Here is a 12,359-nt window from a genome sequence, read left to right on the forward strand (position 1 = left end):
AGCGCTTCGAGCTGCGCAAAGTATGAGAAGCGCTTTTTTTTATAAATAAAAATTGATTGATTGAATTTGACAGAAGCAACCGACAAAAGCAAAGACAATGTAGAGTTTTCAAACTAAAGCAAGCTCCAAACGTCACAAAACAGATGCAAAGTTATCATCAAAAAGCACAAACACACTGAAAATGTTGCTTAGTAGAACACATACATGAACAAATAATCAATAAACGTGTTTAAAAGACATAGACAAACGACCAACGACAAAGCAGTGGACGCAAAAACATATTTTTGGCACAAATGGAACCCCATACTTCAAGGGTAGGCCCGGTAAGCTGCTGTGGGATTTGGTTTTGAGCCTCCAGCTCATCTGCCGAGTGTTGGAGTTAATGGTGCTGGACTAGAGGGTCTTACCACCGCAACTTAGGCCAGGATGTGTTCTTGCCTAAGAACAGTAGTTTGGAGTACCAGGTCTTCTTGAGATCTCCTGCACCTTTGGAAGGGTAATGAGTTTTTGGTTGTCCTGTAGGAAGCCATTCACCCCGACTAGAGATATTGTTGGTTGATGGCAGTAATACTTCCAGGATCTCTTCAAACCTCTCAACATGTCTTCTACTGAGGAAACAGAGTTTATGGACTCTGAGGTGGAGCTGCTCATCAACTGAGCTGAAGTCACCAAGACAACAAGCATTCAGTAGAAAAACTTTACATGGAGTATGAAAACAAACTCTGGTAAACATGCAAAAGCAAAAATATAGTTAGTAGAATGGACTCTTCTGTGAATAAATGCTGAAGGTCAAAGATTCTTTTGGTGAGTAAAATAGATAAAGATGGATGTTTGAGTGTAGTTCACCTTGTAGACGTCATGAGAGGCAATGATGGCATCAAACATGGTGTACAGGTCATTGAGCAGGTCAACCACCTAGAAGCAGACTCTCAGGTAAACTGATGCAGCAACACCTGAATCACAGGTGTCTAATGTTGATACCTCTATGGGTTCACTGAGGGCAGAGATGGTGGTAAATCCCACAATGTCACTGAAGTACAGAGTGCAGTCTGAGTAATGCTCTGGTTGGACGGGTTTCCCTTTCTTCAGAGCCTGAGCCACAGACCTGAATCAGGACACGAAACACGTCCATCGTCAGCTCAAACTCTCATAGTCTAATCCATACTTTGATTGTTCAGATCAGTTTAACCAGCATTCAGCATTTGAGAGTCAGCAGAGGAACGTCTCACTTTGGCAGGAGCTGTCCGATCAGCTTCTCCGTCTTGTTCCTTTCAACCTCCAGCTCATCAGTCCGTTCTCTGATCAGATCCTCCAGGTTGGAGCTGTACTGCTCCAGCATTCTCAGCATTGAGTCGATTATGTTGGCTCTTCTGCCTCTGCTGATGCCACGAAACTGCACACAAACAGAGGAAAAAACATGTAGAAGAATCCACATGAGGACCTTTCTCCTGACGAGTGTTTCTCTAAAGATGAGCTTCCACAGGACCCAACGTTCCTTCACGGATACAGTTAATAACTGGTCTGCTATTGTCTTATCATCCATGTTTGTGTTTATCTCTTCTCTGATCCTCACACACTCAACAGACTTCAGGTTTGTTGTAGACTGTTTTAAACAGAGTTTTCTTCTCCAAGTCTTCTCATGCTCAATATGAAGAACATACCAAAAACCTGTCATGTTCGGCTAAAGAGTTATGGTTCATATTAATCAGGTCATGTGTCATGTCCTGCTTTTTAATTCTCTTTTTTTTGTTCTAAGATTCACTCTCAGTCTTTTCCTCTATGTTTATCTGCAGCTTTTAAGTGATTGATAAACTGTGTCTGAGTGAGGGAGGCTTTCAATGATTGTACTTTTATGTTATTTAGTTTTGATCTACAGCAGGTTGTATTACATTCTGTATGAAAACATGCTGTATAGATAAAGATTGATTCGATTAGAAGTTGTGGTTCAGGTTTTAGACATTACAATGACTGATGAAGAATCTTCTTGATCTCACTTGTTTGAAAATGTCATCAAATGTCGGTCTCTTGTCTGGATCTTCATTCCAACAATCGTTCATCAGATTGAGACACTCAGCAGGAGCTTCATCCACAGAAACAACCGGCCTGCACAAAGGAGGAGGTTTCTTCAGCCGTTCCACAATCTCTGAGGGACAGAAAGAACGGGTCAGAGAGCCAGACGGTCTTTAAACGGTCCGACGGTCTTCAGACAGACAGGTGGTCTTCAGACAGACAGGTGGTCTTTAGACAGACAGACAGACAGTCTTCAGACAGACAGGTGGTCTTTAGACAGTCAGGCAGTCTTTAGACAGTCCGACGGTCTTCAGATAGACAGGTGGTCTTTAGACAGACAGACAGACGGTCTTCAGACAGACAGTCTTCAGACAGACAGACGGTGTTCCCTCACCATGTGCAGGCATGTCCATCATAGCGAAGGGTAAAGTTCTGGAGATCACTTCCTGTATGATGATGGAGAAACTGAAGACATCACCAGCAAATGAACCTCCTCGGACCGGGTTCCTCAGGAGTTCTGGTGAGGTCCACAACAGATCTAAGAGAAGCACAGGGGAGTTTCAGAGACCATCAGTATCAGTTTAATAAAGAGTTGATCTGTCAGCAGATAAATCCTCTTTCAACAGTTCTAAAGCACAATCATGTCCTCCAGCTTCTAGTCTGAGTTCATGGAACGTTTAGATGTTTTATATGTGGAGTTTAGTCAACATTCCTTAAGTTCTTGTTGCTCTTTGTTTACCTGTAAAGGTTTGAAGGTTTTTCAGTGCAGATACTGTGAATGTCACAACACTAAAGTCTTCACATTCCCAAATTCATATTTCAAAGAAAACCAGACCAACAGGTAAAGGTAACCAGAATAGGAAACAACAGTTAGTATTAGGGATCTCCGGATTTCGGATCACGTGATCGGATCAGGACATCCCTAGTCGGTATATCACAAGACGTAACGTTAAAAACTATCTCTAGTGAGAATGTTCACCATGAACGGTAAAAACAGCTGAATCATTGAGAAAATGGACGTCAAACTTCCCTCTCTGGATCATTCTGATCTGGTTAGTTTATATCTTTTGATAGTAACAGAAATATTGTTTACTGGAAATGGTGGTTAAACTGTAATATATATTAAGGTGTTTAAAAGAAGTTACTGTTTGTACATGTGGAGTTCTGTTTGCCTTGCAGACAGGAGGTTTGTGTCAGTGCTGTCAGTGTTATTCAGTCACGAACAGACACAGTTCAGTCATGGTTCTGGTCCAAAGTCTGTGTAAAGACTGAAGATTGAGTCAGAAAAGAAACTTCAATCATCCTGATGTCAAGACAGTCATGTGATTCAGTCAGAAATGTTATATCAGCCGTTAGGTTTAAGGTGATGCTGTCGACCACGGGGTGGAGAGGACTGTTGTTAGCAGACTGAGAACTGTTACAGCCCCAGCTGTATCCGGCACTCTTGTTTTATTTTGTATGTGTGTTTGACTGATTTTGAGTGACTGATGCTGAGTGAGGAGTGGATGAGTTTCTTCTAGGTGGCTGCTGAGCAGAGAGAGAGAGAGGGAGCAGCAGCTGATTGAGGACCCGCCCACCTACACCTGACGCCCGTGAACAGATGATCAGTGGACCAATGGCAGAGGAGACTTCCCTGCTTAAAAGAACTGTCATCCCCACTGATCTTTGAGCAGCTTTTGTAACACCAAGATTCCGGTGGTCAGCTTGCTCCTGGGGAAATGCTCTGAGTTCCAGTCCTCCGCTTGTGGACTTTGGGTTTTGGACTCTGAAAGCTCTGTGTGATCTGTGTGATCTTGGTTGTGTGTGTTGTTGTTCATGTTTAGTTCTTGTTGTTGAAAGGTCTAATTTTTTTGTTCTGTTAATGTACTTTCTATTCTGCGGCTAACTATTAAAAGCTGCATACATACTGCAAATGACTAGTCTGTGGGATCTTTATATTTATATTACTCCTCTTTTCTCTTCCCTTCTGGGTTGAGATCGTAACAAGAACAGTGAAGGCAGGAGTGAAGTATTTACTGTAAGAACTTTAAATGTGACAGAAAACTAGAGTCGGTCCACATCAGTGTTTACCAACCATCATCCTCAGGGAATGCTGAACGCTGAGTGTTTCACCTTTGAGAGTTTAGAAAGAGAGAAAAACATTCCTGTTGTCTGAGAAACATGTAGAAGGAGTGTCGTGAGGGATAGAATTCAGACTTCTATAAAAACTGTAATACTGACAGTAATGTGATCCAGAGAGATTAAGACACCTGCAGCACCAGCATCCACACTCACTGATGTTTTACCTTGAGGGTCTTCAGGAAGGCTGAGGTTCTGGGACTGAAGGATCATGGGAAGTCCGTAGTCTGTGATTTTCAAAACAAAACGTCCATCCACCAAACAGTTGGTGGACTTGAGACGGCCGTGAGTCAGACCTCGCAGATGGAGGTACTTCATCCCCTGAAACATTTCCTCTATTTGTTATCAGAGCTCAACAGAAGCACACAGAACTGAAGGGGGAGGGGGGGGGGGTTAAAATACCACTTGTTAAAACACATTCTATTTGTGCGACAGTCATTTCTAGTTGATGCATTTCTATACATTTGATTACTGAATAGAGAATCAAGCGTCAGGATCCTTCAGCCATGGTCCATCATTCTCCCTGATCTTTCTGTCCTACCTTGATCAGATCCATGAGCAGTGAAGACTTGAACATCCAGTCCAGTCTGACGTCCCCATCGGCCAGCAGGTCAGCCAGACTTCCTCGAGGACAGTGTTCTACCACCAGAGCCAGAATCCCCGAGTCCACGAACAACCCCAGGTACAGGTTGAGGTTCTCGTGCCGCATCTCTCTCAGCTGCAAACACAGCACGAATATATGCTGAGATCTCTACAATCCTGATGGGTCAAGATGGCGGAGAGTCGCACAGCAGCGGTGAGTCGGGAGGAAACNCATCTGTGAGGAAGAGGAGCAGCAGAGGAAGAACTCAGACTGAACTTGTTCTTCTGTTCAAAAATAAAAGTTCTTCTAAAAACCAGCAGCTAAAGGTCATTGGAGGTCACCTGAGAGGGAAATGTGGAGATGAAGTTAGTAGTGGGTGTTAAATAGAGGAAGTGTAGAACTGATCAGACGTGTGAATAACAGTCGTATTATTCCAGCATACAGGTACAGGTCAGATACAGAGCTGCACTGAAGGACAGACTTTGAGGCCTGCTGGATCTTTGCTCTTGATAGAAGGTCGGTGTCTCTCAGACAGAAGCTCATTGGCTGATTCTCTGTGACATCAATAATGATCCTCTCACAGGAAGTGAAAACTCTGCTCCACCTTTCATCTTCAGCTCTGATTCAAATGAAATCCAACTGTTATAAAACATCAGTGTCAGTAAATGAAGTCTTAGAGGCTGTAGAAGTTCTTCTGTGGTTTTATCTCTGCTGATGAAGGTTTTGACACGCAGGTCATCAGTGCTGACCTGCTGCATGCTTCCAGTCATCTCAGTGCTGAGATCTCCTTCATTTCTGAACATCTGATTCATGATGGAACAAAGCTGTGAGCTCATCTCCAGACTGATCCAACGAGCTTTAAATCAGGTTATATTACAGAAAAACGCTCTATAGTAGTCCAGAAGTCCGTTTCTACTTTAGCCAGACGACTGAGCGCGGAGCATCAAGAAAGTCAGCATCACACATATCGTGCAGGGACAGGAAGTTGGGTAGCCCGCGCGGGCATCCCTAAGTCATCGGCCGCCGTGGTCGCTCAGGTACGCTCCTCCGCTAGTACACCTGTCAGCGCTTCACCTGCTCCCGCGTCTCCTGCTCTTCTGTTTTCCCCGACGACGGCAATTATCAGGGATTCCATTATAAGGGAGGTCCGCTTTTTTAACGCAGTGACTCACTGTTTCCCCGGAGCCACAGTGCTGGATATTCTGGAGAAACTTCCAGAACTGCTGCGCTCCTTCCCTTCCACGGTGAGGAGACTGATTTTACATGTCGGTTTTAATGACACTTCTTATCGAGAGTCTAAGAAGGCTTTTATTGAACTTTTTAATTTTTTAAAATCATGCCCATTGACTGTTTTTATTTCGGGGCCCCTCCCCTCCCTCTCCCGCGGCCAGGGCCGTTTCAGCAGGCTGCTGAGCCTGAACACTTGGCTCCTGTCTGCTTCCAGCCTGAATGGATTTTTGTTCATTGACAATTTTAACCTGTTCTGGAACAGACAATCTCTTTACAAAACTGATCGGATCCACCCCAGTTCACTGGGCAGTAACGTTTTAACAGCAAACATCAGACACTGTGTCCAGACTTCACCTGCCCCCATCACGTCCACACCAGTCCGAACCACAACTTCTTCTGTATAAACATCTCTGTGCAGAAATGACTGACTGGTTTTGGCATCTTCCTCCCACATTTCTCCACAAACTGCTTCAACCACCCAAACTGCTTCCCCTCCAAATCTTGTTGCCCCTCCAGCCTATGCCATTACAACCATTGTTACGGACAGGTCTTTGACGAGGAGACGAGCTGGGAGGAAACCAAATATTAACAGCCTTCCCTCACTAAAGGAAGCAACAAAGCCTGAGGAAGCAGTGTCAAAAACAAACAATAATCCTTCCACTTTTAAAATGGCATTCTATAATGTTAGGTCTATTTCTGACAAAACTTTTATTATCAATGATTTTATCTTAGACTATAACATTGATTGTGTCTTTTAACTGAAACATGGCTGAGCACGGAAGCCCCCACTGTTCTCACAGAAGCCTCTCCCCCTGATTTTAGTTTTGTTTTTTCATGTAGAGAGGGCAAAAAGGGTGGTGGTACTGCATCTATAATGTCCAACTCATTTGCAGTAAAGCAAATCTCATTAGATCAGTACCCCAGCTTTGAACACCATGCCTTTGTTTTTAACAGCCCCCCAGTTTTATGCATTACAGTATATAGACCACCAAAATCAAACACTTGTTTTATTGAGGAGTTTTCTGAGTTCTTAGCATCTGTCCACACTTCCTTTAATATGATTTTAATAACAGGTGATTTTAGCCTGCACGTGGACAGTGAGACACTCAGTTTATGGACTTGCTCACTTCTCTGGACTTTAAACAACACGTCATGCAGCTGACTCACAACAGGGCGCACACTCTTGACCTTGCCATCAGTCATGGTTTACCCACTAGTGTGTCCTCTGTTGTGGATCTGGCTGCATCTGATCATTACTGTGTGCTTTTTAACATCCCTGGTTTTAGAAAACAAGAGACCTCTGTGAGAACGGTCAGGAAACGCTACTTAACTCCTGAAGTGGTCGGAAAATTTATTTCAACTGTTTTGAGAGCGGGATTTTAAATATTACAAATTGCTCTCTTCAAACAGGTGTTTTTCCCACTGCCTTTAAAAGTGCAGTGGTGAAACCATTACCGAAGAAGACAAATTTAGATCCAACAGTTTTTAATAACTACAGACCAGTGTCCAACTTGCCATTTTTAAGCAAGATTTTAGAAAAACTTGTTTTTATTCAGTTAAATGAGTTTCTCTTAAATAACAACATCTTTGAGATAAACCAGTCTGGTTTTAGAGTGAACCACAGCACCGAGACGGCCCTGGTAAAGATCGTTAATCATATTAGATATGCATTGGATTCAGGTCAAATCTCAGTGTTAGTTCTTTTAGATCTAAGTGCGGCCTTTGATACTGTTGATCACCTGATCCTGATAAACAGACTAAAAAACATAGGACTTTCAGGGACTGTCCTTGAGTGGTTTTCCTCCTATCTCATTGAGAGAAACTTCATGGTGAGCATGGACACGTGTTTCTCTGGGATCCACATTGAATGTGGTGTGCCTCAAGGTTCCATCCTTGGCCCCTTGCTTTTTAATATCTACATGCTCCCTTTGGGGAATGTCATCAGGAGGCACAACATCAGCTTTCACAGCTATGCTGATGACACCCAGCTGTACATATCCATGTCTCCTGATGACACAAGGCCAGTAGAAGCACTTTTTAATTGTATTTTAGATGTGAAATTATGGATAGCGAATAATTTTCTGCAGCTAAACCAGGAAAAAACTGAAATTTTAGTAATCGGTCCTGAGGCCAAGAGAGAGAAACAGTTTTTGAAACTACAAGAACTTTCATTAAGATGTTCAGAAACAGTCAGAAACCTGGGCGTTATTTTTGGGGGAAATGGACCCTGTTTTATTTTTACATTTTATGCTTGCTTTTATTATCTATTTATTGTTTCTTTTGTTTTAGTGTAAAGCACTTTGTGTTATTTTTATATGAAAAGTGCTATATAAATAAAGTTTGATTGATTGATTGATTAAACTCACCGGCTGCTCTCACTAGATCACGGACGGGTCTCCAACCACCGAGCTGCTAGCTAGAACCGGCCCGGCGCCAGGACCTGGAGAGCTCATGCAGCCTAACCCGGCTCCGGTTCGCATCCAGTACCTTGTCTAGTGGTACCGGCTCGCGTCCCGCGCCGGGTCTCGAGAGCTGCGGACCCCGACGTTCCGAACAGCAAGCGCACCGGGGGACATTTTAAATGTAGTTTAAACAACGCCAGTTATTTGTAGATGAAAAGATAAATCTCAGCTTTGAGTGTGTGGCCCGTCCCTCTTTAGCCGCGCGAAAATATGCAAAATATCCCAAAGTTCTGGAGGTTTAAGCGTGATCCAGCCCCAGCATAGCGGTCTGTCTGCCGGCATATTCATGGCGTGAGCTCCGCTGGACACGTCGCTGCATCGAGCTGCAGCCAGAGAACACGGCGGCAGTAACAGACTGTCAAACTATCCACAGTGTATCCCGCTTTTCTCAGTCTTTAAGGTTTTAAAAAACAAAAGTTAATTGGAAATGATAAATCTCTATTTCATTTATTACTGCAGTTCAGCAGAGGAGGAAAAGATTTGGTCCTGACAAAAAATGAACATGAAAGTGTTATGGAAATGTTATTTTTGATGTTTTTTATTTTATTTTACTGAACGTTGATTGAAGTTTTGAATTTAAAATGCCCTTTACTTGGACTTGGGCTTTTGTTAGGCCTTTTATGTTACAGCCTTTTATTGTTAAGAAAGTTTATCTCAATACAATGTTACAAAATAAAGTATTTTGTTTGTCAAAGTGAGTGAATGAGTGAAATGTTGCTCCATCATGGAGTGTTTGCTGCTGCAGCTCCATGTCTCCACCTGGTGGAGGGAGAGCAGAAGTGCAGCAGCTGATGTTCAGCAGCTTCCTCTGTCCCACACTGCTGTCTGACTGCATTCACCTGAACCTGAGAGGAAACACAAGAGAAGAGCCCATCAGTGGAGGAGCAGCTGATCTGTTAGTGAAGGAGGATCAGAGCTGATGATGATGAGGGTTTCCTCTGCAGATGAGGACTGGAAGAAGGTGTGTGTGAGCTGATCCAGTGGATCCAGTCAATCCAGCAGCATGGATAAGTGTGAGGACACACAGGAGGGAGCCCCTCCCTCTAAAAGCACTCTGTGTGGGGAAGATGAGAGCCAGAGCAAAGCTCAGAGGTGAGATGAACATCTCTAACTGTCCAGGACTCTTCTCCATGTCAGAGCTCAGCACTCACACCAGCAACCGCCATCCTTCACAGGAACCAACCTGGATCTGGACCTGGATCCAGCTGTGTGTCCTTCAGAAGTGACAGATCAAAGGATTGGGTTCCTGACTTCAAGTCAATCAGTTCAGCAGTGGAACAGTAAGTGTTTGTCAAAAACATGTTTAACTTAACTGAAATAAACTTATACAGTGTCACAGTTGGCAGAACAATTTTAACAGATCAGTTTGTTCATGATCTGAGTTCAATAGTTTAAACTTGAAAGATAATCTGAACCTCCATAACAAAATAAAGTAGTTTTAAATAAAACAAATGTTTCCTCATCAGGATCCAACAGAGATCTGGATCTGGATCCAGCTGTGTGTCCTCCAGAAGTGACAGATCAAAGGATTGGGTTCCTGACTTCAAGGACATCATTTCAGGAGTGGAACAGTAAGTGTTTGTCAAAAACATGTTTTAAACTTAAATTAGATAAACTGACGCAGCATCTAACAGTTGTCAGAACAATTTTAACAGACCAGTTTGTTCATGGTCTGACATCAATAGTTAACACATGAAAAATTATCTTATCATCTATAACATCGGCGGCCGTGGTGCAGTGGTAGGGCGGTCGACTCCTGATCAGAAGTGAGCGGGTTCAACTCCTGCCTTGCCCGCCCATGTGTCGAAGTGTCCTTGGGCAAGACACTGAACCCCGAATTGCCTCTGGTGGGAGGTTGGCGCCAGTGTTCGGCAGCGGAGCCACCACCAGTGTGTGAATGGGTGAATGGGTCTGTGACTGTGAAGTGCTTTGGGCCCTCGAAGGAGGGTAGAAAGTGCTATACAAGTATACACCATTTAACAAAATTAATTACTTTATAATAAACTAAACATTTTCCCATCAGGTTCCAACAGAGATCTGGATCTGGATCCAGCTGTGGGTCCTTCAGGAGTGACAGATCAAAGAAATTAATTCCTCCAAACTTCAAGTCCATCAGATCAGCAGTGGAACAGTAAGTGTTTGTCAGAGTTAAAGGAGTCTGGATAATAGTTCAGATGATCAATAGTTTTCAGATGAATGACTTGAGTTCTGGTTCAGTTCTTGATCTCTCTGATCAGACTCTCTTGGATCATGTGTGATCAGATCTTTTCAGTTGATCTTCGGAGAGTCTCTGAGATCAGAGATGTTGGAGAAACTTTAAACAGAAATGAATCTTTCTACATTTTCTGATCTGGACAAATGTTTGGATCAGAAAAGAAACTGTTTTGTCAAATATCCATCTTCTTCTTAACCGCTTCTTCCCTTCCGGGGTCGCGGGGGTGCCGGAGCCTATCCCGGCTGCTGATGGGCGAAGGCGGGGTACACCCTGGACAGGTCGCCAGTCTGTCACAGGGCCTCAATCACACACCCATTCACTCTCACATCCACACCTAGGGGCAATTTAGAGTCACCAATTCACCTATGAAGCATGTTTTTGGACGGTGGGAGGAAGCCGGAGTCCCCGGTGAAAACCCACGCATGCACGGGGAGAACATGCAAACTCCACACAGAAAGGTCCCAGCCGGGATTCGAACCGGGGCCTTCTCGCTGTGAGGCAAGAGCGCTAACCACTGCGCCACCGCGCAGCGGCCGCAGCCCTTTGGTCAAATATGTTAATGATAATTTTTTATAATGTTAATGCTGACTGACAATCATCCACTACATCTCTGAGTCCTCTATTTAGGTCCACAAAAACCAGAGCTAATATTTATTAAATATTAATCAATAAAGGAATTTACCTCCATTGACGTCATTATGTGTCCTTAATAGAGGAATTAATTGATTAACCCTCGATTCTTTGTGCTCAATTACCAGCTGAGATACAATCTAACAATATTTCTCTGTTGTTCTTCGTAAATGTGTAAAAACTTTATTAATTCATTCAGGTCAGCTGACCCTCCAGAGGTCATTATTATTACAGCAACATCTGTTTATTTGTTTTAAAGGTCTTTGATAAACTGGTGAAATTAAGAATCAACAATTCATTAACAGCCTTTAATGATGCAATTGAAATATCTTGATTTATATTGTAAAGATTATGTTTTACTTGGTTAACCAGAGTTTTCTGACCGTTTGTTGATTTGTTTTTTGGGGGAAAATATTTTTTTCAAGTCTTTGATCCATTGAACAAGATTCTGTATCTCTAGATTTTTGTAAGAATAAAATGTCCAGTTGGTCTTGTAGTTTATTTAATTCAATAATTTCATCTGTTGACAGATTAGATTTTCTCAAAGAGTCTTCACAATAGTTAGTTCTCTGTTGCTTTCCTCCTTTTAGTCTTAGAGAATATTTTATTTTGAAATTCTCTTCTTTTAAATTTCAACCAATCCTATTGACTTATGAGACATTTCCAACTTTAATTAATCGTTAATTATTGGTGCAGACACAAAGATCATCCTAAAGTGTGTTGTTGGATTTTTATATTCAACTTCAATTAGATCCTAAATTGGAAACATAAAGCAGTAACACTGTGGTTGTTGTGTTTCTCTCTCAAATTATTGTTTTTTATTATCTGATAAATACAGAGAGATCAAATGTTGCAAGAAATAACTGAGAATTTGGACAGTCTGACAATTAATGTGAATTTGTATATTTAGTATGAAGTAAACCAGAAGAAAAGTAATATGGATTTAAATGAAACCACAAAGTCACTGTAAAAATGTTTATATTTTTATAAGTTTGGTCTTTTTACAGTAAAGTCAATAGAAACTAACTTTTTTCGTATAACATTCCAACTGTGACTTTGAACTGATCTGACTCAAGTTAGTTTTATTTGAATCCTCCCAGCACAGACAGAA

At 42.4% G+C, this 12,359-nt stretch overlaps 1 protein-coding gene and 1 long non-coding RNA gene across 2 annotated transcripts; one reads left to right on the forward strand and one right to left on the reverse strand.

Annotated features, from left to right (window-relative positions):
* Positions 1–249: 249 nt before the first annotated feature.
* LOC112138944 (retinal guanylyl cyclase 2) lies at positions 250–4,846 on the reverse strand (the record flags this gene model as incomplete). Its single annotated transcript, XM_036211090.1, is given in 7 exon segments — positions 250–915; positions 982–1,105; positions 1,230–1,393; positions 1,995–2,143; positions 2,405–2,548; positions 4,296–4,449; positions 4,670–4,846. Coding segments are annotated over 7 exon segments (1,038 nt in total), but the record flags the coding sequence as incomplete, so codon positions are not given.
* A 4,734-nt stretch (positions 4,847–9,580) lies between these two features.
* Positions 9,581–10,742, forward strand: LOC118598421. The gene is made up of 3 exons (XR_004947510.1): positions 9,581–9,683; positions 9,870–9,974; positions 10,427–10,742. It is a non-coding gene; the product is annotated as an uncharacterized LOC118598421 (long non-coding RNA).
* Positions 10,743–12,359: the final 1,617 nt, after the last annotated feature.

The sequence above is a fragment of the Oryzias melastigma genome, unplaced genomic scaffold (genome assembly GCF_002922805.2).
Source record: "Oryzias melastigma strain HK-1 unplaced genomic scaffold, ASM292280v2 sc00499, whole genome shotgun sequence".
NCBI lineage: Eukaryota > Metazoa > Chordata > Actinopteri > Beloniformes > Adrianichthyidae > Oryzias > Oryzias melastigma.